The sequence below is a fragment of the Cryptotermes secundus genome, unplaced genomic scaffold, assembly GCF_002891405.2.
Source record: "Cryptotermes secundus unplaced genomic scaffold, Csec_1.0 scaffold120, whole genome shotgun sequence".
Taxonomy (NCBI): domain Eukaryota; kingdom Metazoa; phylum Arthropoda; class Insecta; order Blattodea; family Kalotermitidae; genus Cryptotermes; species Cryptotermes secundus.
Window position 1 is genome coordinate 81,200 of NW_019742442.1, and position 27,214 is coordinate 108,413.

Below are 27,214 nucleotides of genomic sequence, written 5' to 3' on the forward strand. Positions count from 1 at the left end.
AGTACTGGACTTGGGTTATTCGGACCACTTGGCACAAACACTGAAGATTAATATAAATAGACGAGAGAGGGGTCCTAAAATGAGCAGAAAAAGACAGTTTACTAAAGAGGGTATCCAGGAGTTTAATTATTTATTGCAGAAGGAGTTATGGCAGGAGAGTTTTTCAAACTCAGATGCAAGTGCTAGTTTTAATGATTTTATGCATACGATCCTTTACTATTATAACATAGAATTTCCAAAAAAGACAGTTTACATGAAAATGACATGGAAAAACAACTGGATTACCCAAGGGATAAGAAATTCTGGTAAAAGGATGAGACTGTTAAATGGTTTTAAAAAACAGCATAATCTGTCTAGGGCAGTGTTCCGCAACCTGTGTGCCGTCACAAGGTGAAAGTGTCATGCGAACTTTTACCTATTGTAAGAAATTAATTGTCGAATTTTATTCGTTTTATTTTATCCCTGTTACCGTGTTTCATATGCTTGTATTTTATTCTCAGCTACTGTACTGACTAAACAAGATGATGCTTGTTCATTCTTTATTACATACTGTGATATTTTATGTGCAGTAATATTATATTCTAAGAAATTAAACGTAAATTATTTACTCACAGCCGTTGTTATATCATAGTATTATTATTGATTTATTTTTATTTTTCTCGCATCTACGCAGCTTCTTTGATGTGCTTTTCCCTAAAATTTCAGGGATTAGCTAGGGTTTTCCTGTCTTCTATAACGCTGTTTTGATATTTGCCCTGTTTGTTAGAAGTTAGAGCTCATTCAACTTTATGACTTTCTTCCTGTAACGATGCACCCACCGACTGTTGGACTTCATTTAAAATTATAAATACTTCAAAAATAAGTCGGTATAGTGTCACTTCTTCCGTTTGAAGAGCAGAGATCCGCGTTTTACAATTGTTTCAGTTCTATCACAGCTGTGCTCTGAAGTAGTTCGCAAATTTTGGTTGCTAGTGAGAGAATTACAGATGGGTTGTTTGAGATGTCCCCGACTGTACGGCCACGTGCTGACGGCAATAAAGTGGTGATGGACACAATTAAAGAACATTTAGAAATGCTGCAGCAGAAATTCAATAAGTATTTTGGGGAGAGTGTACAAGATTTCGACTGGGTTCTTGATCCATTTGTTGTGAATTCAGAACATCTTCCGGTTAATATACAAGAGGAACTCGCACATGAAAAAGCAGACAGAACATTGAAACTAAAACGTCTCGATGTGCCTTTGGATACGTTTTGGTTGGCAATAAGGAGTGGATACCCGGCTATCTCCGAGATGGCAGTTAACGTGTTATTGCCATTTTCAACTATATATTTGTGTGAAGTGGGCTTCTCGACGTTAACTGAAATTAAGACATCAAAGAGGGAGCGGCTCAAATCCATCGATAAACAAATGAGACTTGCGTTGTCAACGATTCCACCAGGGATCAGTCGCCTGTGTGCAGCTACGCAGGCGCAAGTATCACATTGAGGGTATGAGTACTGTATTCACTTTAGGAGTAATAGAAGTGTATTTTCTGCACTCTACAGTGAATTAAGTTCATTAATTGTTAATAAATTTCATGAGTAAATTTCTGTTTAATGATAATAATAATATAGTAACACGTTGATCACGATACGTATTTATATTAATTGTGGGATATCATGCGTTTTTGAAGGGAATAATATTTTGGTGTGCCGTGTTGAGTCATGGTGTGCCGCGAGTTGAAAAATGTTGCGGAACACTGGTCTAGGGACATGCTGGAATATATCACCAGATATAAAAAATTTATAAGAATGTTATAAAAGAAGCAAAAAAAAATACCAATTGATAAGTATGTTTCAAGGTCTCAAAATAAAATGAAAGCTATGTGGCATTTAATAAGAAATGAAGTTTGTAAGTCATGTAAGGGTGATAAGAAAATCCAACTGTTTAGCGGTACAAAAATAATATCAGATCCACAAAGTGTGGCAGATATGTTAAATAATTTCTTTGTTGAAATAGTTGATGACCTTTTAAGTCAAAACAACAAAAATAACAAAAACACTCACTGGCAGAAACAAAGGATAAACTGCTGCTCTAATACCATATTTTTCCATCCAGTCACTGAATATGAAATAGAGAGTGTTATTCACAGATAAAGAAACACATTTCTCAAACATGCCAAAATATATAAAATTAACAACATTAATAGTCATGACGGCTTCTAGCGCCTACCAAACTCGGCGTTTTTTTTAAGGCTTAAACTGAATATGAAATCTGCCCTACTATAAGCCTACTTTCTTACATTCAGCTGTAGCTACTGTGAACAAGAACAGTGCATATCGTCAGTTCAGTGGTTAAGTAACGTACCTATGATTCAGTCCTGCAACATATTAGCGGCTTAATCATTGTAACGTTGAAATGAACTCACAAAGGTAACTAAAAATTGAAGGCCATAGCACTATGCGAACTTCCGATAAGCTCCTCAATATAGAAGTTAAGAATCTTAATGTAGGTCATATTTCTTTCCATCCCTGCTTTAAGGTGTGGCAAAATTAAGGAGCTCTCCTCTAGTTACAAAAATAATCTGTACTACCCACCTTCGACTTTATACCAACGGATCGATGCGGTCATCAATAATCTAGCTCAGACTTCGTGACGACCGTCAAACCATGTGACAGACAAATGCCGACTGTCTTCCTGTCGTCATAAAGTTTCCGTACTACTTCAGCATTCCGTTCTCTTCGTCTAACCATGTACACGTACTAGCACTACGAGTCTTAACAATTATCCTATCTGTCGTGTCACTAATTTAGAAACCACTATTATTATTATTATTATTATTATTATTATTATTATTATTATTGGAGGGGGTGGGTTTCCCCATGCACCGCCCCTAATAGTCTATTATACGTCCCCCTTTGATATTCTACCAGTCGTCATACTCCGCCGGTACTGGTGCTCGCTATCAGCCCCGTTCAGCCAGCCAAGCTGGCAGTGGTTCCCGATACTTCCCCATTTACCGGAGGCATTGGAAACTACTTGGGCGGGAAACTTTGCCTAATTTTCCTCAGAGGTCTCCTCTTTCCCGGAGGATTTGTTCCCTGATTTTTTCCGCCCTTAAAAATTCCACGACCTCCGCCGAGTTTGAACCCGCGTACCTTGAGTCATGAGGTCGGAACGTTACCCCTAGACTACGGAGGCCGCTTAAGGAAGCACCTAACTGAGATATGACGCCATGTAGACTGGTAAAGACGTTTCAGAGGAACGTACTGTTTCCACCTCCAGGATCGAAGAGTAACCCATGAAACAACAAGCAAGAAGCAAACAGGAAAACGTCACATTCCAGAACAAGGCACTTTCCGTCGTGATCGCTATGAGAACCGCAAATGTAAGTGCCCATTTTCATACAGCAGTACTCCATGAAAAGCTAATTAATCTCCTCGACAGTCAAGAAATCTTAGGCCTTTTACTTAATCCGAAGATCCATGACCATGTTCATAACAGCCCCCGCTCCTCCCCAAGTAGTCCCTATCCTGAGTCAGCGAAATCTATTCCACATCTATCACATTTCTTTAATATCAATTTGAATATTATCCCCCCACTTAAGCCTAGATCTTCCAAATTATATTTTCTTTTCAAGTTTTACGACTAATCATTCATATGCATTTATCATCTCTCTCGTGCGCCTTAAAAGTCCCATCCATCTCAATCTCCAAAATCATGTTCGTAAAGCACGTACTTACAAACTACGAAGCTTCTTGTTATGAACGTGCAGATTTTTCCATCCTCCCGACAGTTCGTCTGGTGCAAAATTCGACAGCAGAAACCAAAGATGAACGTCTGGCCTGAACAAATATTAGGATGACCGAACGATGATGCTGCATCAATTACGAACAGTATTTAGCATAGGTAGGCCCACTACTTCTAACATTACAGCATTTTCTGTATAAGACCCTCCTGCACTCAACCACACACGTTCCGTGAGAATCCCATACGGATTCCGTGAAACATTTCAGATGAAGAGAAATCTGTATCACATTCAGAATGTTTGAACTTAATTAACTCCATGAAGCTGTGTCCTTCTTGTCAAGCTAACAGCTGCTCGGCTACTCAAGAAACTGCCACCAAATTATGGATGCCGACTGTTCATTGACGTGTTCACAAGACCTCGCTATTTGTTCTCACCTTGATCGAGATGAACCCAGTCCATGCCCCATTTAAAATTAATTATAACATTATTCATCAATCTATGCCTAGGTCTTCCCAGTGGTCTCTTTTATTAGTNCATTTTAATAAATAAGTTTAAGGTCTTTCATTCTGGTCCGTCACACTAACAAATTAACAATCAAGTTCCTTCCGTCAAATGTGACACTTTTATAAGTTTTCCACCTCGTCACCACCTGACGGAAGGAACTTGATTGTTAATTTTCATCAATCTATGCCTAGGTCTTCCCAGTGGTCTCTTTTATTAGTTTCCCTATCAAAAATTTGTAATCACTTCTTTCATGTAAGATTTGAGGCTTTCACGGCGGTGACTATGAAGAAAGCAGTCTTCTGGGATTTGGCACCGTGTATATGTGGTATTAACCGACGTTTCGGAGGAACGTATCGCCTCCATCTTCAGGGTAGAAGAAAAAATATAAGAAATCTGCAAGAGGAGAGACCGTGAGAACCGGTAAAAGCAGTCTGCACCCTAATCTCAAACACCCTCAGTCTAACTCCTTCCTTTACTACGAGAGACTACATTTAAAATCCATATAAAACTACAAACAAAAATGGTAGTTCTGTGTTTTTAACATTTACGTTTTTAATTAGCATAAGAGAAGATAAAAGAGTTATGAACCCAATGGTAGCAAGCACTGCCCGAATTTAATCTACACTTAATTTCTTGACAGAAATTTCGACTTGTTAGGCACGTTCCCTAATATTTTAACGTCGATTAGTTTTCAGAGGACCTTTCTGTCCTGCATTCTGGTGACGAGACAGCGACATATACTTGTAGTTTTCTGTGTGTTTACTTCTAGACCAACCTACAGTAGTGGAACCCCTCCGCTGCTGAGGCAATTCTTCCTTATTCCGAAGAGAACTGTGTAGATACCTGAACGCACTGTTGCGTCTAAACCCGTTACTAGGCAACGACCTCGAAACAAACAACGGAACATCATCCGCTGCTAAGCAAAAAATTCTTAAAAATCAAGTATACGCAGCCGTTACCGAGTAACACCTTTGCGAACAAACATGTTCCCAAGGAAACGACTGGAGTACAACAATGAACGGTGTTTTCTACACAATCCGTGCCAAGATGTTATAATCGGTTATAATCAGTTTTCTGGTTTAGCAGTTCAACTTCTGTGTTAACGGATAAAAATTGCACATCTCTTGAGAAAACTTACTCCGTGGCATATGAAAAGTGAATATCAGTTGGTAAAACAGCGATAAGGCACTCCAACAATTCGAATTTTGGGTTATATATTATTTCGAATTTCACCCCTCGTTGGTGTCTCCACCTTATCGTGGTGAGGGTGTTTGAGTATGCCAAGGACCCTGAGAGCTATACCAGCGGTAGCGTAGCTACTGGCAGGGCCTCCCTTGCTGGACAGGTCAAAGGGTAGGCATCAGACGAAGAGAGACACCGAAAACTGATGCCGGAAGCAGCGTCATCAGCGGCGACTTGAAGCACAGAGCAAATGATGCTCGAGATGGTTCAAGTTCGTATAGCAACAGGCGTGACCAGAGTGGTTTGAACGGCTGCTGTATTGCGATGTGGAAAGCAAATGGAAAAACTACCACATTATCACTATTCCTGGATAGTCTCTTTCCAAAAACAGAAGATCGCATTAAGTGGAGAAACTGTTTTGGAAGAGGCTGTGGACCTGTCATCTGACAGATTACTGATGAATGAATGAATATTATTTATTTATCTAATTGTGGTGTATTTATTATATTAGATTATAAGATTATGTACGTAGAGCATCGAATGCTATGCAATTGCAGTGGTGGGTTCTCGTTTATGATCTCGCCGCTGTGACGCCCTAGCCACTTATATAAAGTATGGTCGAGCCGGTCGGAGCGGTAGGTAGCGGACTGCACGAGCACGCGTGGCTACTCAGTCGCTTGTTACGGGTTTGATATTTTCTAGCTTACTGTGCCCCTCATTAGCATAGCTCTCTGTGTGAGAGGGCCCGACCCTCGGGGAAGTCCAGTCACGCTTCGCCACACAGCCGGCCGCGATATAATCGACCATCTTTACCAGTGCTGATACAATATTAGTAGACAGTCACATGGTGACAAGCCGCGTTGTCAGTTGCGAGCACAGCTGTGCTAGACGTAATTGTATGGCCTCCAAACGCTACAAGTGTGAGACTGCACTTATTGACATCTGGAGCTGAAATTAAGATCTGACATCGATAGTCAAGCTGCAATTAAAGTACTTGGTACACACCAAATTACTTCAAAATCGGTTTTGGATTGTCACCAATCCCTCATACAAGTGGCCAGACATAACATAGTTCAACTAATATGGGTGCCAGGACCATGAGGATATTGCTGGGAATGAAACCGCAGATCAGCTGGCAAGAACAGGACCTCAACAGCCGTTCATAGGACCTGAACCAGCTTGCAGCATCTCAGTAGGAGAGCATTTCTGGGAATGAAACCGCAGATCAGCTGGCAAGAGCAGGATCTGGAAAGCCGTTCATAGGATCTGAACCAGCTTGCGGCATCTCAGTAGGAGAGCATTTCTGGGAATGAAACCGCAGATCAGCTGGCGAGAACAGGACCTGAACAGCCGTTCACAGGACCTGAACCAGCTTGCAGCATCTCAGTAGGAGAGTACTGCAGGTAATGAAACCGCAGATCAGCTGGCGAGAACAGGACCTGAACAGCCGTTCACAGGACCTGAACCAGCTTGCAGCATCTCAGTAGGAGAGTACTGCAGGGAATGAAACGGCAGATCTGCTGGCAAGAACAGTATCTGAACATCTGAACCAGTTTGCAGTATCTCAGTAGGAGAGTATTGCAGGGAATGAAACCGCAGATCAGCTGGCAAGAGCAGGTTCTGAACAGCTTTTCATAGGATCTGAACCAGCTTGCGGCATCTCAGTAGAAGTTGCCAGGAAAGCGATCAGGGACTGAACAGTTAGAAATCACAAAAAACACTGGGAATACACAATTGGACTCAAACAGGCAAAAAGATTTATATCAGGACCCTCTGCCAGAAGAACAAAGGACCTGTTGGAATTAAATAGAGATCAATTAAGATGGGTGGTAGGATTACTCACTGGACACTGCCACCTAAAAGAGCACCTTTCCAGACTGGACTGACAGATAACCTGTGAAAGATGCCTACAAGAAGATGAATCAGCCACACATATCCTAGGCGATTGTGAGGCCATAGCTTATTTCAGATTTCGTCACCTGGGTCAGTTCTTCATGGAACCAAGTGACTTTTATGACGCCTCCATAAATAAAGTCCTACATTTCATTCGAAGTGTAGGATTAATAAAGGGTTAATCCAAAGGGGAAGCACAATAGATCATTGAAGGTCGCAATGTGAGGGCCGGATTTTATGGCCCACCCCTTACACATATACACACATACAAGATCTGACATCACTGCCGCATTCTTCCTCCAGCCAGGGCAAGTGCTCATTCAGTCGTGTATCAACTATACGAGGCACAACAGATCACTGTGGTCGCGGTGCAAGGGCCAAGAAGGCCCACCCCTTACACATTCATTCAACTATACGTGGAGCGTGATTTTCACTTCTCTGGTATCTGCCAAAATCCCCTGTAGCACTTAGACAAAGCTACAGGCCCAAAAAGAAAAAACATTGATCTGGCAATGTCACTTGCCCAAACTGTTCACGCATGCGCTTCCAGAGTGAATACCAACAGAGTTCTGGTTTCTGTCTTTGGTACGCAGATAATATTTTTCTCATTGGAAGGCCAGGACCAAGGGTTTCTATTTAGTTGTCGCTCGACTAAACGCATTTTCACTTACATTAGTTACTTCACCAAGTTCGCCGTGAAAGGCTGAGCTGCTTCGTCTACAGACAATTTTCACAAGGGTTATCTTATCTTATAAACTGGCCGCGACACAGCTCAAGCGGTTAGTCGCTGGCTTCCCACCGCAGCAGCCCGGGTTCGATCCCGGGTCTGGTCAAGTGGGATTTGTGATGGACAAAGTGGCGCTGGGACAGGTTTTCTCCGAGTACTTCAGTTTCCCCTGCCAATCTTCATTCCACCAATTGCTCCACAATCACCCTCACCTGTCATCTGGGGCCGGTACAATAGGCCAGAAGTGGCCGCAGTACAAGGGACTTAGTCCCACCCCACTAGCATTAAAGAAAATATATCTTATAATCTACAACATCGAATCATAGGATAATAAATAGGAGATTAAATGTAAAGAATGTGGAACTGAGGGAAACTATGGAAACCTCTCAGGATATCCAGTCTCCGTTCTGAAATGTGAAGCGAGTACGAAGCAGCAGTCCTACTCAGTGGACTGCGACTTTCGGCTCCTTAGTTATATGAACGAATGCTCACGATTCATGACAGCCGTACGATCAAGATTTGGGTCCCTAGACTGAAAGCGCTTTACATGTTTACTTTTGGGAGGACAATAAAGAGTTAGCCGCCATCGCTACCCGGACTGCCAGTATCCATGTGACAATCGACATGTGACATGATAAACAAACAAAACAAACTCCGTGGCCTGTAGTCCGCAAGCTAACTACACCGACTGAGAGACCGCCGCTCGGCGGTCGGCGAAGTCAGTGGCAAATTTTAGCGGATAGAGGGTGTCACGTAGTCAGCGCAGCTGATCCCCACGGCCGTTAATTTCGGTTTTCTAGACCGGAGCCGCTATTTTTTTGAAAAGCTCCTCAGTTATCCTCACGAAGCTTGGTCGACCCCGTTCCAGACCCACTACTTCTCAGAAAATCTGGTAGCGCAAGGAATCGAACCCGGGACCTCTGGATCTGTAGACAGGAACTCTGAACACTAGGCCACAGAGGCGACATGATCTTTCTTCCTAAAAATGTTCAAGATACAGCAGAATTATAGAATGGACACACTCCATAATTTAATAATGAAATGTTACTTTTTTCCAGTCTATTTTCCCTCCAGAACCCATTATAATCGTCTCCTTTTTCAAAACATGTTCATGATGAAGTAAAATTATATTTACAAGTGGCTTTCCTCAGCCCCCCCCCCCCAAGGCAAATGCCAGGATAATACCTCGATTAGGCCACTAAGCTTCCTTCCAAATAATTACAATTCATCATCGTTCCCATATCACCCTACCATGACGCTATACAGCATGTCCAGAAGTGAATGCAGTGTTCCCGGCAGCATTAGGAAAGTGGAGCTTCGGTCACAAACGCAACTCATGCTAGAGACACTTTTGAAAGAAACTGGAGTTGAGAGTGAAGATGTGAACAGCTATCATTATAACATTCCCCATTCAAAACGAAACATACAGTCATCACGTTTCACCAGCGAGTTGACCATGAACACTAATACGTGACACCAAGGGTCAATATCCAGTGGACCGCATGTAAGTCAAGTGTTTTTTTTTTCCAGCGTTGTAATTGTTCTCTAAGTTGGTGCTTAAGACGCACAACTACATGTTCCAAGAGCACGCAGATATGTGTTTAATCGTCTGCGAAACCCGTGGTACCGTGGTAATGGTGCAGCAGCTGTAAGGCTGTACGTGGACAGGTATCGTCAACGTAGATTTCCAAACCCACACACGTTTTCACGCCCCTGATCATCTAATCAGGATGAGCAGCACTGCTCGACCTTCTGTCGCAGACTGCGGATGACGGTGAAGTGCACTAGCAGTTGATACGGAAGGGCGCATACTGAAATAACTAGGGGAGAAACCCGTACCAACGTTTGTCAAATGCAAGCTGCCGCACACGTGGCGCACTTCAGGGTGTGGCGGTTCTCCATGGACAGTTACTGTGCCCTACCATTTTCAACAGGTACGATCTCTAAATGAGCCTGAGTTTCGTCCAAGTCATGAAATTTGACAATGGCTACTTTGACAGTATGGCGAAGACTCCCTCTTCATCAGCCGCATTCTCTTCACTGACAAAACAAGCTTTACAAGGGCCATATACTGAATTTCCACAACATGCACATCTGGAATGGCGCAAATCTACACAGTGCAATTCAATCTAGACACTAAGAGCAATTATTATTCAACGTTTGGGCTGGTATTGTTGGAGACTGCTTCCTATGAGCATGCGTTTTGTCTTATAGACTCAGTGGCCCTCATCAACATTTCTTGGAGCACACTTTGCCAGTTATTGGACAAGTGCTGCCTCACATTCGACGAAGCATGCGGGTCATGCATGGCAGTGCACCAGTCCATTCCAGTCACACCCCTGAGAGTGCCTCAGCTGGATTACGGAAAGAAAGGCAGGGACCAGTATCTCGAAGATCTCGAACAACTCGTTCACCAGACCTTAAATGACCTTGACTATTTTCCGTGGGGAAATCTAAAAAACATGACGCAAGCTTCGGCGGTGGATACAACAGGGCAACTACTGCAGCATGTGCGAACTAGTTGTAGCTCGCCCCGCAGAACTCTGACACTTTCCAGCGCGTCCGTGAATCCATTCATAGTCGGGACAAAGCTTGTGGCAATAAAGGACCAACATTCTAAGCATCCACTGCAACCCTAACAATTGTTACTTCCTACCATTAGAATGGCATAAGGCCTCTTTTATCTTGTAAAACTACATTTTCGGTCAATTCGTGGACAATTATTTTCATCAATGTTTTCCCACGGTTTATCGTCCTACTGAGGATAAGTTGCTTCTGTAACCAAAGTTGTTACCCTATTGTTGTGGGGAAAACTATGAAGACTGTTTCGTCATTGAATGGGGAAAGTGGTTATGATAAACGAAAAGGAGCATTGTACATGGCACACAAGGACACACGCATACTTCGTAACGTAAATTATAGACTGCACTTCGTAGACCGTAGCAGTTGTTCGTCGTGGAGCTACGGTAGGGGTCGGTAAGCAACCAATTTAAAGAAAGAAAAGAAAAACAGCACCGTTAAGCAAACAAATAAATCAGTAATAAAATTAGCATCATGCAAATTCTGGGATATACAGAACAACTAAACTTGCGAACTTCAAGGTCTACTGATTAGTACGGGATGCGTGCGTAACTTCCACTCACCGATAGTGTTGTCACGCCAGGCTGTCAGCCTAACCACTCCCACTGTTTACGCACAAATACGAATGCAGTTCCTACCGCTCCTGCGTACGCTACCTACTGCTACTACGACTACGACGGCTACTACTATCTACGCAGCACTGCGCACAGTACTGAGTATAGATATGCAACTCAACGCTATTGATGGGAAAGGATTACTATTCATGCAGTAGTGACATCTAAACTTCAGATTATGGAATGAATTGCTCTACGTAAACGCAAATAAATTCAGTAGCCATTGTCAAGAGTTCAGACGGTAAAAAGCGTAACTATTTTCCAACTTACCATGATCAACCCGATCAACCCTCTCCCCCTCCCGCACTTCGAATTCGCAATGTAACAGCTGATCATGTTGCAGTCCTAATCCCTTGGACTGCCAGACGCTGACTCGATTTAACCAACATTATGTCACCCATATATCAGACGAAAATCGTAAAGAAGTACGAATATTTTACCTACATGACTCCAGAAACTGTTATTCATATAACTGGGCCATATCATGCCCAGAGAAACTCATTGTTCATAAGAGTCTCGAACAGATGAAGTTGAGTGAACTTAATTGAAACATGTGTTTCCATGACAGATAGCAAATATTCAACACCATTTACTTTCAAATGTGTCACACATGGATGTAAAACGTAAAACATGTGATATTCGAACCTTGAAAAAACATTTATTTCTCCACATATCCTCTGGGATGCTTCCATTGCATTGAAGCACCCATTTAAATGGGTTCGTAGTGATGTACCCATGATTCATTCCCAGTAACAATTCCGTTAAGCATATCTTCTCTTTCATCTGCATACCGTAAGACATGCTGCAAGGACAGACCCATTTGGTTCATTTTGTCTCCTCGATCCTTCAGTTCTCTGGGCACCCACTGTGCGAATATTTTCTGAAACTTCACACGCTCATGCTGTCTCCTAAATCATGGGAACACCGTTGTGCAGTTGCTACACTGTCTATCCTTATCCTCCTATGAGCTCAAATGAACTCTTCCACCTGCTGCAAAGTTGCTTCTGTCACAATCTCAATAGGGTGGCCTGGTCGGGCATCATCTGTGACTTTCGAATGTCCTTAAGAGAATATCTCGACCCAGCTGTGAATCGCTTTATGCGACAAATACTTCCCGCTGTAAAGAGGAAGCATTTCTTTATGAATATCGTTTGTGATGCATCCTTTTGCCCATAAAAACATGTAACAGAAAGCTGCACTTTGGTAATGCACTCTTCAAGCACTGTCGCCATTTTGACTACCGAAACCAGTCTCTGAACATGTGCGCCTGTGCGCCTGCTACCTAGGGTGTCATGAAGCTGAACTGTGATGATACGTAGTAATACACATAGAAAATCTAGTAATACACATTTCCTTATGTTAAACTATGCTAGATCTGTTTTACTTCCATTTGTGACCTGTTTACTGACTCTTCCTCGTGTATACAGCTCTTAACTAGCCTCATGGCAGTATAATAACGATTATTACTAGTTCCTCACTATTAATCATTCCAACACAAAGTAAAGTTTCTTGATTTCCAAAAATAATATGGGACATTGCCTCAGCAGCCTTCAAGGACATACCACAGCTGAGAAGAATGCAATGTGCATATGTATTCACCCACCATGAGACTGTTGTCACAGCCACTAGTAGCAGTGCTGTTCATCATCTTCCTTCATGAAATTAACATTACAGCAGAGGCTAGTTGAATTTGTGATCTTGATACAGAACATGTGTCCAAAATCTTTCACTCCTTAGTCTACTGTGTTTCCTAGGAAGACATGCGCAAGAATTGAAGCCAAAATTTGCGTTTTGACTCTGTATTGTGTTTCTTTCTCACACAACTAGCAGATTCATGTAACTGGCATCTCCATTCCCTATACAGAGTGTCCCAGGAGGAATGTGCCAGACTTCAGGAGGGTGTTCCTTATGTTAAACTATGCCGATAAAACCCAAAACACCTATGTCCAAAGTTTAACAGCTACGGAGATAATGGCCTGAGAAAAGTGTGGTCTTCTTGTGGGTCCACGCACTGTACCTGTCAGCTGACAAGTCTTATCTATGTTTGTCCTTGAGTGTGGTGATGACAGCTCACATTAGCCCCATACACTTGCACACCAGAATGCACAGTCGGCAATGTTACGTCAGTGCTTGCCATTCATGTGTTATGTATAGTGCTTGGAACTCTTAACGACAAGTTTGACATGGAGTGCAAGTTTTTTGTAGTTCAATTTAATGGCTTCATGTCACTCACAAGTTAGTTTGATGTTACGTACATTATTAACATTACAGAAACCACATATTCCTGCCAGTTGTAATATGTATTTGGTAATCAACAAGTGTGTAACACCTGTCAAAGTTTCACACTTCTCTGACCATTATCTCTGTAACTGTTCAACTTTGGACATAGGTGTTTCGGGTTATATCGGCATACTTTAATATAAGGAACACCCTCCCGAAGTCTGGCACATTCCTTCTGGGACACTCTTTATATGCCACATAACAAGGGAGTTTCTGTATTTCAATAAAATAGTGGATCTTAATTCAATCCATATTTTGTGCCAAATATGATTCTTTATTCGGTGAACTATTTTTGAGAAAATGTGTAGAGGTTTGGTTTGAATCATTTGACGGGTTTTATTGGACTGATATGTTAATTTAATTGTGGTTTATTTAATGATGCTGTTAGTAACTCAGACTTTATAGCACTGAATGGTAGGGTAATTAATGAATTGGAAAGGATGTAGAAAGAAATGGTCATGGTGTGTTTCAAAGCTCCGTTATGAAATTTGCCTGGGGGGGGGGGGGACTAAGGAAAATCGTAACAAATTTCAGTCAAGATACATGGTGTTTCAGTCGAGATCTGAACCAGACACCTCTAAAATAGAAGTCAGAAGTGTTACTACCTAAGCTAGCTTGCTCAGAGAATTAATATGACAAAATTAATTTAATTCTACAGTGTTTGATATGAACTTCCAGTACCAAATTATAACAAAACCTATTAAGTACATTCATTGATGAGATAGATATACAGACTGACACAACCTCGTCTATACTCATTTATTCATGCTCTGAATGCAAAGAACAAAACGAATTTCCAGAAATATGATTTTAAAGCCCACGAAAGAATCCAATTGAAGTTCCACTTCAACCTTATTAGAATTCTGGAGTCAGTAGGAGACAATATATACTGAAACTCCAGCAATAAGATAAGTCTTCCTTTTTCAGATCACGTGATGTTAAACATTTCCTACATTGATATTTAATCCATGGCTGGTAATCCAGTTGTGAGTGAAATGTCGTAAATTAAGATACGATATGGACAGCAAACACCAGCATATCTGCAACAAGAAAGACAAATGAGTGAATGATGTTTGATGCGAAGGAGAAGAGATGCATGGATAATCACAGGTGCCACCAGGAATTTTCGTGGGTGGGGGGGAGCAGCTAGAAAATTTGCTTGCAAACTTACATTTAAGATGTTTAAGGCTATGTTTACTGATCATCCTGAAGTATTTAGCATACATGAATATTTCTTACAGGTATGTAAAAATAGAGGGAGATTTCATGCAGTTACATCACAATTATATTGGACTCTGTCCACTGCCAGATGTATGGGTGACTAACACAGCGTCTCAGCTGCTGGAACTTCTCCCACAATCAAGTGACTGGTTTTCACTATACTGGTAATGAATGGGATCAAATCTGTCATCCTTCAAACTTTGGCCACTACCCACTGGACCATAAGCCTAGCATTCAAAACACATTGGACCTGATTTCTAGTATTTCCACAGATCTCTTAATGTAAACAATAATAAAAAGAATCTGGAAGAATAATAACAACTAATCAAATCATTCAAATCACTATCTCCATTCTAAATTGATAATAAGTTCCCATGTCCTCTTGCTGTCCCATGAATATGGCAAGTAAAATGAGAATTAATGTAACAGTGCACATTAATACTCATAAAAGGGTAAATTCTGCAATACTGTATAGCTTTCTTCCCAATGAAATATAAGTATTCATGAAAAGTCTCATAGTTGTTCATCGCCAGCCTTTGATTCACTTAAAATCAAAATATCATTGACTAACTAAATATATGCTTTGTGCTAGATTGTTTGAAACCAAATAAGCAGAAATGTACATGAACAGCTGATACAAAGTAAGAGAATGTGCACATTATAGTGGCCTTCTTTCATTCTTTTCATACAAATGTTGTTGTTGTAAATGTCATCTCCTTCCCTCTGATCTGTGCCACTTGAAAAATGATGAGGTAAGGGTTCATATGAGGGGGAATCCCATACTGCTGATTTATTGATGGTAGCTGGCAGAGAAAACCTACAGCTTCATACAGGCTACAAACTGTGATGACAGCCCAATATTCCTCACTTTCATAAATTTTCTATTTGTTGGAGGTGAAGCAGTGGAAAACAACAGAAAATCAAAACTGGACCCGGCTGGTTTCAAACTTCAGATTTTTAACACAGAACACCCTCATCTGACCTCTAAACCAATATACAACCAACCTTACATAAAAATGAACTTGACTGTAAGGGTTTCTGAGACTGGTATAGTATCCCATAACAGTATTTTATAGAACTGTCCATTGTGTTTTCCTTCATTCCTTATCATCTAATTTGATATGCCTACTTAATTGTTTGCTGCTACGTACCCCCTAAGATCTGCACACTTTTACTTCTATATACAGAGCGAATTTGATATGTATCAATGACTAGTGATAAGGAGCAGTTTTAATTAATGCGTACCTAAATTCAGGCATCTTTGCTTCTTCGTAGAGATGAATATAGGGCCTGCCTCAAAACTGTTGGATATTTTTTTATTCAGAGAACAGACAATGTCCAAAAAATCTCCCTTCACAAAAATCTATATTTATACTCATAAAATGGAAAATTCTGCACAGTTCTAGAGATTACCTTCCAATGGCACAAAAGTACTTGAGAAAAGTCTCATAATCATCCATAAATTCTGCCTGCACACAAGTTGGCAAGCTGCGACAACTCCCAATCTCTCCACCAGGGGTAGTACAGTCTTCTGTATTCTCAGGGGCCTATTTAAAAAAAATGTTTCACTAGGTATCAAGTTTCTGTCAGAATTCCAACAATATTCTTGATGGTTCATATCCTTCTACTATCCTACAACAAGTATTTCAGAAAAATTATCAGTTTTAACTATAAATGATTTTTAGTCCTTGATATCAAAATTTAAAATTGGTGAACTTTAATGCAAACCATTACAGCCTTTCAAAAATTAATTATTGGGCCCTGCTTAGGCTCATTTAGAACGTTTTTGTCTACAAAATATTATTTAGGTTTAGTGACACTATAGATGATTATGCTTAATCAGAACTGATCAAGCCACTTGCAAGAAAACTATCATTCTGTGCTTGGGCTGCTGAAGGTTGTACTATTATTTTTCTAAAAATACTACCTATGCAGTCTTATTTAGGAGATGTTCTTCATAAATTACTGAAATTTAACTAATCATTGCAGCCATTCTTAAGAAAATTGCTGCTTCATATTTTGGAGACCCTTATGAAGAGCCCCTGTTTCTGGAGCCACAGTGCTCATGCCCAATGGGCACTGGTCTGTGATAGATACATCCTTTAATGCTGAAAACAAAGTAATCAATACAGTGAATGCAAAGGCACACTTGATACACAATCAAAAGCACAACAGCAAAATACAGAAACAGCTGCACTATATATAACATATGAGGAAGAAAACATCAAAAACCAAATAAAAGTAATAAAAGAAATGATACTCGATTAGGATGCAGTGAATTAGGATTCCTCATATATGTGTTGCCTGAAGATGGCCATATATGGCTGAAACATGAAGCATTATAATAATGCATACATATTTTAATATTTTATTAGTTTTAATAACATCTTATGCACATAACAACCACTGTGTTGATTAAAGTGTGAATCAGTGTTATTGGTTGTTACATTATAGACGGAAAATTTGATAGACTATGGAACCTCAATGCGACAGGATGCTTTAATATAATATTATGATCTGTCTCATTGTTCAGGCACATACTTAAATGCAAACAGACAACATTCCAGACACCACTTTTTTGCATTCAGAGGAGCTGAAACAGAGTATATTTATTAACACTTCAAAATTAATCAGTTTCTAAGTCATACTACTGTCTTATACTATGATAATGACATAGTGGAAATGTTAAAATCATAAAGCTGTGTAAATCACCCTCTCACAGTCGATGTTGAAGTAACCCTGAAGAGTGTATTCCAACACGTCAAAACCCCTTCCTTTGAAATCCTCATACACCTAATAATTTTGAGGTCATATGTCATTCTCAATGAAGCGATAAAACTTTCATATTTCCAACAACATCTTTTAATAATTTAAGAATTAATGAACTAAGGAATGGATTTGAATACTTACTGTGACATCTGCTTATTTTTCAGGTATAAAGCATTAACTTAGTTTGAAGTAGTGAACAATGCAATTTGTATCATTTATCCAGTAAAATGAAGCAAGAACAGTTACTATGATGGCAATGATGACAATGATATTGATGACGATGGTGATGGTGTTTTCATTTATTTTAACGATGCTTTCTCAACTGAACAGTTTAGGCTATTAAGCATTTAGTCATAAGCATGTTTATACATAATGATTTACGAAGGATGTGGAGGGAAGTTGTTGTGTCTTATTTTATGGTTGTACCTCAGATTTGTTAGAAGGGTCTGAGGAAATCCACAAAGACTTGTTAGCATTTAGTGGGAATATAACTGGAATGTGTGTTAGACAGTGAAATGTGACATTCTGTACAATGATGGAAATGGTGGTGGTGGTGGTGGCAGTGGTGCCAGTGTTGGCGGCAGTGCTGGTGACAGAGGCAGTGACGGTGGCGGGTGGTGGTGGCAGGTGACAGTGGCAATGATGATGATGGTGATGATGGTGGTGGTAATCACAATAGTGTTATTGCAGGTAGGATTTTAGATAAGCAAAATCTATATGCACTTTGTTATAAATACTGAAGCAGGAATGTTAATTATGGTTACAGCAGCAAATCTTACTGTGGTTATTCCAGTCATCATTCCTAAGGCTCCACCTCACCTCTAAACTTGTGGGAAATTCACCAATCAGGAAGGTTGAGTTGTTCATCAGGCTGTAATTGGTTGCCACAGTGATTCGATTCTCAGAATCAATGTAGTCTAACAGCCATGATACATCTGTCAGTGTGTAGTTAGTTGCTTGGGACAAACCTAAATGCAAAGAACATAACTCAAAGACAAGTACAGTGATTCTAAAAAGTTTCATGAAATGTCAATTGTTCCTACATGGGTCTTCATGCAAAACTATTAACAACACCACAGAGACACAATGAAGCACAGAAATCTTTAGGAGTATAATGTTGTTATAGAAGCATGACATGATGTTTCAAAGGAACATATTGCCTTTATCATCACAGACAGGGAGTAAGTCAAACAAAAACAAGTGTGAAGCAGGCAGTTCAGCTTTCTGTCTATTTTATGCCAGTTTCATGTTTGGTTTACTATTTGACCCTGAGGACGGAGGCAATATGTTCCTCTGAAGCATCTGTTGATTATCACCAGAATGTATGACATTATACCCCATAATTTATACAATTTATATATTTTAGTCTCCATAAAGTGGGGGCATGTGGAAGTGAAGTTGGTTGAGGCACTATGCTACAAGCTGGAAGGTCACAGGTTTCAGTCCTGATGAGGTGGATTTTTTTCAATTGACCTAATCCTTCCAGCTGCACTATGGTCCTGAGGTCGACTCAGCCTATGACAGAAATGAGTACCAGGAATCTTCCTGGGGAGTAAAGGATGGCCAGCACATAAGGCTGACAACCTTACCATGATCTGTGAGTCGATTGTCTAGAGAAAATGTGGGGTTCTTGACATGTCACAACCCTATGGGCCTTCACGGCCTGTTGCAGGGATAGCTTTACCTTTTTTCTTTTACCTTAGTCTCTGTAAAGTGTTACTTAGTACATGTATGTTCTGGAAAGCACTGTCCATGGAGGCCCTTATTGGATTTGACACATACAATAAGCTACCCTTATGGAGGTTTTTGTGATTTTCATCAGTCCCTCTAGGTATGTGCCAGAATAGTGCTCAAATTAGACCAAAAGCATCTCTTTTCACATCATTTACAACTTTATATTCATTAATCATCCTAGTACTTGAAACTATATGATCTAAATAATGACAGTGTCATAATTTTAACTATTAGAAAATTAAACTGGACTGATTTGTCTCAGAATATAGGTACACAGTGGTCTTTCATATTTTTATTCAATAACAATAGTCAATATGTTGAACAGATAAATAAATACCAATCCTTAAAGAAGACTGCATCAATCAATCAATCAGTCAGTTTGGGATAATTAGTTACTTAGAGAATTAGTTCACTGTAGGTAAACAGGTATGAGACCATCAAAGACCCACTGTCCATTAGATTAAAAACGAAATATGTATGAATACCATTAAGAGCACTGGTTGTTGTAACAGGAAGATCTGTAGAAAGTTCTTCCATGGGATTAATGGCCAGCGCCGGTGGCCGGAAATGAACGGGCAACATGGGCACTGTAAAAAGCAGCATTATATTAGCACCAGTAACAATAATAATAGCAGTCATAATCATAATTGTTATTATTCAGTTGTGCTAGATTAGGCCATCTGGCCTGTTCTGATTCAGACTGAGATCTGAAGTAATGAATCCTTGAACACCTTTTGCAGGATTCCTTGAATGGCAAATGCACTTTTCATGAGGCCTTGATTTACAAACGTCAATTCAGAACAGAAAGAAGGCCAATGTATATGAATTCCCAGAGTGGGTTTTGAACCCACAATCTCTGTGTCTAAGACCATATGTGCCTCAGACTATTTGGAAACATAATCATGATAATAAATGTGAAAATTATATTAATAACTCCTGAACAACTTACTGATTTTGTTGTGAAGAGGTGTTGACTCTAAAAATGGAACTGGATCAAGCTCATTGCTGCCAACACGATCTCTCACCAGCTCAGACACCCCACCTTCAGAACCATTCTTTGGTATCACCACAACCAGAGATGTGAGTGGTGTCACAAATCCATACTTGTTGAACCATACAATAAATGAAAATTCAAGGCTTGTTAAGCAAATTAAATTAAAATTCAGTGAAAAATAAAATATAAATGTAAACATATTTTAATTCAAAACAAGGATCAAAGGATGTACTACATTTTAAAACACAGAGAATTTCCAAATAAATTACTTGGGATTCTGCATTCCTATTTGCTCTCTCTGTTCATTTACTGAAGATAATGTGACGACAATAAAGCTCATCAGTACAGTTGCTCTTAATAATTACATTTTATGTGAGAGCTATACTTTAAGCCATACACCCTTTTTTGTATGACTCATTTTCAAAACTAAATAAAAATTCAGTTCGATGATGTCAAAATTGATATTCACCCAACACTTAATGGAGACCCTCCATATATAATTCCATCAAACCATAGTAAGTGGCCTGGGAAATCAAACATGCAGATTGCTGGAGAAACAGTTATGTATTATGTATTCATTTTATGCACTTTGAAATGTACATGAATAAAAGTCATCCTTCCCCACCAAAAACGTTTTGTCACAAGATGTCTTATTTAGGTAGAACCCCATTATGCCCTTCATAAGAGTACATGGCTACCCATATATAAAAGCAGTTTCTCATAATACTTATTATACTAGCCATTCAAAGTCAGATACTAGGAACTGGTATCTCTCGAGTGTGGAACTGTGAATGTAATTTTTCTACATATTCAGGTTCAAAGCCTTACTTGTAACTGACATTGTACAGAGAGATCTCACATTAGCATGTTTAAATAATTCATTTTTATGCATGTGAATGTTGTTTTCAATCAGCAAAAATGAGAAAACAATTCCTTCAAGAAACTGTATTTTTTTCTGCCACTAAGGACAGCATGGAAAGCCATGTTAAGACACCAACCTTTAAAGCCAGGCTCAAGGCCTTTGCCTTTGGACTGCAGTCTTCATGGTGTGTTTGTTTCTCTGCAAACAAGTTCACAGGATCATTGCCTTCATCAATGGAGGCCAGATGTTCATCTAGCAATTGACGCACTGTGAGATATGCCCACAATCGTTCTAGTGACCCAATATAATTGTCTCTTCGTCGCTCAGTCTGAAGAAAATAATACTTATTATCCCCATTTATCAAGCATCTGGAATGAAACTAGGTATAACTGAGATAATTTTAAAGTTGCAAGAAAATGAAGAAAGCAGTCTTCTGGGATTTGGCACCGTGTATATGTGGTGTTAACCAAATCCCAGAAGACTGCTTTCTTCATAGTCACCGCCGTGAAAGCCTCAAATCTTACATTGCAAGAAAATATTTATTATTCTAAGAAATTTTGACACCAAATTTATTGCATTTCCAGGTATCACAAAATACATTCTATGTGCAACAAAACAATAAATCCACCCATCTTCTAAGCCACCATCCCTCCACCCAAATAGATATTAAACACCTCAGTCCATCTATCCATTTACCAATCCATACATCCACCCACCCAATCTGCTGCAAACCAACTCACACCTAATCATTTGTTCACTCATCAATTCATCCTCTGTCCATCCACCCAGTCATTTTATTTATATAATTTAATCTTACTGGGTTATTTGTAGAAGTGAATAGGGGCTTGTATAACACATCCTTGTGCTCAACTCCATTCCAAGCATAGACCTGTGCTCCCAGATCTTCATCCTGCTGACCCTTGTTAGAACTGCTGACTTTTCCAGCTACTATTATTTCACTTCCACCATAGTACGAATGAAAATGGTTAGTGGTGAGTGAGACCTTGTCTACCTGAAAAATATCAGGAGTAGATGCCATGAAATTATAAATTATTAGCCTGAATTTATAACATGGTCAATGGAACCATGATTGAAGACCACATCTTGCAAATCTAGAACAAGTGTCGGAAACCACAGGGCCCTTTAAACTATTTAACTGTTCAGTTTCTTCATTTAACAGAAACTAGCCTTACACTAAACATTGACTAATATCCTTGTTTTGACTGGTATTACCACTTCAAGAGTTGCTGTACCAAACAGCAGCCAGGCAGCTTCTCAGCTATAATGAAGCTGACATATACTTGTTTGCCAACTTGGTTTTTCTTTGGCTGTTTATTGATGTTTGATGTTTATTGATATCTTCCCTATTTCTTCAAACAGTTCATTACAACTTCTGTTCGCCTACTCCTCTACATATCATTTGTTTGTTCTTCACTTATTCTTGTCTGTATGACCATGCTCTTCCAGTTACAAAGGTCATAAATAGTGTTGAATGAAATTCGAAGATGATCATAAATGCTGAGTAATAAAGACATGGAAGGAGTCGGTTGATGTCCATTTAAAGGCACTAGTCTAGAATTCTCCTGAGGAGACTGAAGAAAGCCATGAAAATCTTCAGACAGGATAGCCAGGAACTGTGTTATAATTTGAAACAGAATTAGTCTACCTGTAGCTAGGGGTCAGAATGTATGCAGTTGCAGAATGAGGTTGGAGGAAACTAGCAGTTTTAGAGTTAGCCTAAAAAATGCCAACATTTTCTTGTGTCACTAAAAAGTAGAACCTTAAAGAAATATTTTTGGCTTAGTAAATTACGATTCAACATATTTTATGAAAACCATTACAGAGGCAATCCAGAGAGACAGAAAAGAAAGAAACTACATATCATCAACAGTTGATGTTATGATGTACAATAAAGTAAACAAACATAGAGGTTATCTTTAAGATTAAGCGATGGAACCCTGAGAATGAATCTTTGGGTTCTATAAAAAAACAGAGAATTTCTTGGTAAGCTGATTCCAAAAATGGACACAGTTTCTTGAAATTAATTATGATAACTGAATAGGTTTCCACAACAAGAAATCATGATAATAAAAGGACAAAACTTTTGAATGAGAGAAATTAAATTGTTAAACAATAATATCAAAGGCTACTTACTTTGCTGTCCAGATAAGTGAAAGAGACATTTGCCAACAAAGGAGATGCTATTTCATTGTAGAATGACTGAAGCTGCAGTGCTGCATCAGATGCTTCATAAATTTTCCTGGCAAATGCATGATTTTGCAGGGATAGCTTTTTCAGGAATCTGAAATTGGCTGCATCACCAAAAGCAAGGCTGAATATGGGTGCCTAAATTAAGAAAAAAGAAATTACTTAATATTAGGTTTCCATGGAGGTTTGTTGTTAATCTTATCTTTGGGAGATAATGCAGTGCTATGAAGACATTTTAGAGAAATCAGCAGAGATCTAAAGATAGCCTGGACATCATGGTGAATAGGAAAGTCATTTGGCTTAGTCAGTTTGTAGCCAGTCACTATATGTCTATTGACTGATCTAGCTCGGTCCAGTATTATAAAGAGTAATTCTTCAATAACAAGCATAAAGATAATTTTTGTTGATAATACAGTACCCCGATTTCTGAGTTGAGAGCTCGTGCCTGTGCCAAGATTCTAGATGTCAGCAATTCACCAACAGTTGCAATTCCATCTGTCAAGAACACCAGCATTGGCTGTGGTTGACCTTGTGATCCTAAATTCAAGTTTTCACCCATTTTTTCAGGAAAGCCATATTGTTGCTTAGCAGCCAGCTGCAGTGCCTTTCTCAGTGCTCCACTGATATTTGTGCCTGCAATTCATAAACAGCTTGGAATACTATCTTCTAGCATACAATGTTGTGTAGTCTGGTAGAAGTCAACTCATATCTTGACAGTACATCAGTGAACTTCTACTGACCTACATGTCATTACATGCCAGAAGACAGTACACTTCATAGTCACTGCACAAAGTAAGAATTTCATTTTATGTTACAAAATTATTGTATTAAATTTAGAATACATGCTGGTAGGTCTGTTATTCAAATGGAAATGGTGAAGGAAGATAAATATATAGTGCATAGTTCATGCTTTTGTTTATTATAGTGAATAATTCTAATTAAGTACCATACAGCATGAAAGAAAATGGAATAAGAATGGCAAACAATGTTAACACAGATATGGAATGATTTAAACTGCCATTTTTTCACTAAAGCATGCTTTCACTGTACTGAAAATTCATTATGTATACCAAAATTGTTTAAAACATTTAACGTGAAGATTAATTCACTACATGCTTATAATTTTGGTAACCAGCATATAATAAAATTTTATACATAATTCAAGCCAGATTTTATTTATTTAAATGCTTTCAAATAATCATTTTTTTGTACTTTATATCAAAATGTTTTGTACTGAAAAAAATTATTCTGAAATGATCACTGCTGCACCAAATATTTACATATGTTTTGTTTCTTTGATTATTTAAAGTTTCATAGAGTCAAATCACAAATAAAGGATGGTAACAAATGATAATTTTGAAAGGATAACAGAAGAACGTGGGACTATTTGAGTTTTTGTAACTTTAAATCTATTGCTCACAAAGATCAAACTTCCAATCACCATTCATAATAGTCCTGCCATTTCTGCAGTAACTGCGGTATTATTCAACAAACTGGGAAGCAGCAAAATAATAAATACATCTTACCACCAGAAGCTTCCATCGATTTAATGAACTGTTTGGCTTTAGTGATTTTGGTCTCTGTGGCCTCATGTGTCATGCTGTATCTACTGAGTCCAACTATGTCTTGTGGACGACTTGACCATTCCTACATAAAAAAAGCAATAACAATCAGTATTTTGGAATCTGACAACACATTTTGTTAGCTATGTCTACTGATTGAAACTTTTAATCCGGAAAAGAATAAATGTGTACACAAATAAATAAAAGTAAATATTGCAGGCTGGGATTTACTAGTTAAATCAAGAATGCAGAGAATTAATCCTTTTTTTTTTAGATTAAGATAGTCATCAAATTTGCTTAAAAACTTATCTTTCAGTCACTTATGATTATTTTTACTGATTTCCCTAGATTATTCAGGATAGAAGTGTAATTTTTAAATGTTAGCATTAATATTTGGTACATTCCCTTCTTTCTTCAATTCTTATTTCTTTTTTCAATATATTGCACTACACATGGCAAAAGGTTTTTTCTGTTGCTAGTGGGGTGAGACTAGGTCCCTTGTACTGTTGCCACTTCTGGCCTATTGTACCAGCCCCAGATGATAGGTGAGGGTGATTGTGGAGCAATTGGTGGAACGAAGATTGTCAAGGGAAACCGAAGCACTCGGAGGAAACCTGCCCCAGAGCCACTTTGTCCACCACAAATTGCACTTGACCAGACCTGGGATCGAACCCGGGCTGCTGCGGTGGGAAGCCAGTGGTTAACCGCTTGATCTATGGCACGGCCACGGAAAAAGGTTAAGCTCTCATTTTTTGGCCATCTACATTTTTGCTGCCAATCTATATAACTACCTCGATGGTGCTGAGCCCTTCTTGAAAAGCTGCCACTTCTGCAGCTACTCAAATATTTCCCAAAATTTTATGAAATGCAAATTTTTTACCATGTTCACAAGAGCCCTCCTTTGGTGTCTACCACGAGTCAGATCAATCCAGTCCATACCACCCTATTCTATCTTTCTAAGATCCATTTTAATATTATCCACCTACCTACATCTTGATTTTCCTATTGGCCTCTTTCCTTCTGGCTTTCGACCCATATCCTACATATATTCCTCTGTCCCCATTTGTGCTACATGCCCTGCATATCACATCCTACCAATATATAACTGTGGGTAAAATATCTACCCACTGGGGCTTACAATCAAAGCATGGATTCCTACCTTCACTTCTGTCAGATGATCAGAGACCATGGTCAGGGATCATACACAAGCCACAACATAATAAAACAGCATCATTAACAACAATACAAAAGTTCACTAAATGTACATCATGAAGAAAACAACTCACCATGACATTTGTGCCAAACTGAATGATGCTGAAATAATCATTGCTCCTAAGGCTGTCAAGGATGGAGTACATAGCCTGCTGAAGCTGCTGAAGCTTGGAACCCCACATGGAACCACTTGTATCTAGAACGAAGATTATATGTTTTGGCTGTGTAGGAACATCTTCAGGGGCAAAGAAGTGCACAAAGTATCCATCCATGAGCTGCAAAATACAAATGTCAAGTGATATTAGAAATGGATTTTAGTTCACTTAACCATTATGAGGCACATTCAAAAAGTATGTATGTTCCAAATTACCCTAAATAATGTGTCACTGAAAACAGAACTCAAAAAACCTCAACAGCATTTGAACACAGTCCCCATCATAATCTATGTACATTTGGAATGTGAGACAGATATTTCTCCTGTGGTATAAAAACTTGAAATTGAACAGTTTATAATGCAGTACCACCATGTTTTCTGACACTCTGTCACTAGTCACATAGTTACTATGTCATCAGCGTTTCAAGCCACTTGCTTATAGCAACACCTACATGGTACAGACACAGAACAGTCTCATCAGACTAAGGCAGGTCAACCACCTGACAGTAATGGAGCTGTGTCTACTATTAAGTTACAGAAGAATTCCTTCAGTACAGATGGACCAAAATACATATTTATTAATTCTGAAGGTTATCAGTTGTAAGGCCAGATCACTTCCTTAAGTTAATGAACTACTGAACAATGAACAGTATCTGTTTTGTATAATAGTTACATGGAAAATTACCCAAGTAATGTAAAATTATCACTGTGTTTACTTAATTAAGCATCGTGCCACAACAACTTATGGGGGAGTGGTGGTATAGCTCCACCACTCTTGAACTCAAAATTAGACGGACATGAGAGGTCATCTTCATGCATAGGCCACTTCAATCCCAGGGAAATACTGTCCAGTACCCACTGGGGGGTAGGGGGCTGGATGGACCCCAGATACAGTCTGGACACTGTGAAAAAAATTAAAATCTTTTGCTCCCGCTAGGAATCAAATCCTGGCTGTCCAGATAATAGCTCATCACCATACTGACTGAC

The 27,214-nt window shown here is 39.3% G+C and overlaps 2 protein-coding genes across 3 annotated transcripts in view; both read right to left on the bottom strand.

Moving 5' to 3' along the window:
- Positions 1-11,312, bottom strand: part of LOC111873066 (annexin B10) — a 40,453-nt gene extending 29,141 nt beyond the window's left edge. For both annotated transcript variants that reach the window (XM_023867451.2, XM_023867452.2), the window contains exon 1: positions 11,181-11,312. The gene's annotated coding sequence lies outside the window, so the exon portion shown is untranslated. The remainder of the gene's footprint in view (positions 1-11,180) is intronic.
- A 2,943-nt stretch (positions 11,313-14,255) lies between these two features.
- Positions 14,256-27,214, bottom strand: part of LOC111873067 (inter-alpha-trypsin inhibitor heavy chain H3) — a 29,456-nt gene continuing 16,497 nt past the window's right edge. The window contains exons 8-18 of the mRNA XM_033754941.1: positions 26,148-26,348; positions 24,826-24,946; positions 23,718-23,932; positions 23,246-23,437; positions 21,909-22,103; positions 21,228-21,419; positions 20,185-20,338; positions 19,721-19,822; positions 18,321-18,469; positions 16,146-16,279; positions 14,256-14,551 (exon numbers count right to left, since the gene is read on the bottom strand). Coding sequence (XP_033610832.1) covers positions 14,473-14,551; positions 16,146-16,279; positions 18,321-18,469; positions 19,721-19,822; positions 20,185-20,338; positions 21,228-21,419; positions 21,909-22,103; positions 23,246-23,437; positions 23,718-23,932; positions 24,826-24,946; positions 26,148-26,348 — 1,734 coding nt within the window. The 3' untranslated portion in view covers positions 14,256-14,472. The remainder of the gene's footprint in view (positions 14,552-16,145; positions 16,280-18,320; positions 18,470-19,720; positions 19,823-20,184; positions 20,339-21,227; positions 21,420-21,908; positions 22,104-23,245; positions 23,438-23,717; positions 23,933-24,825; positions 24,947-26,147; positions 26,349-27,214) is intronic.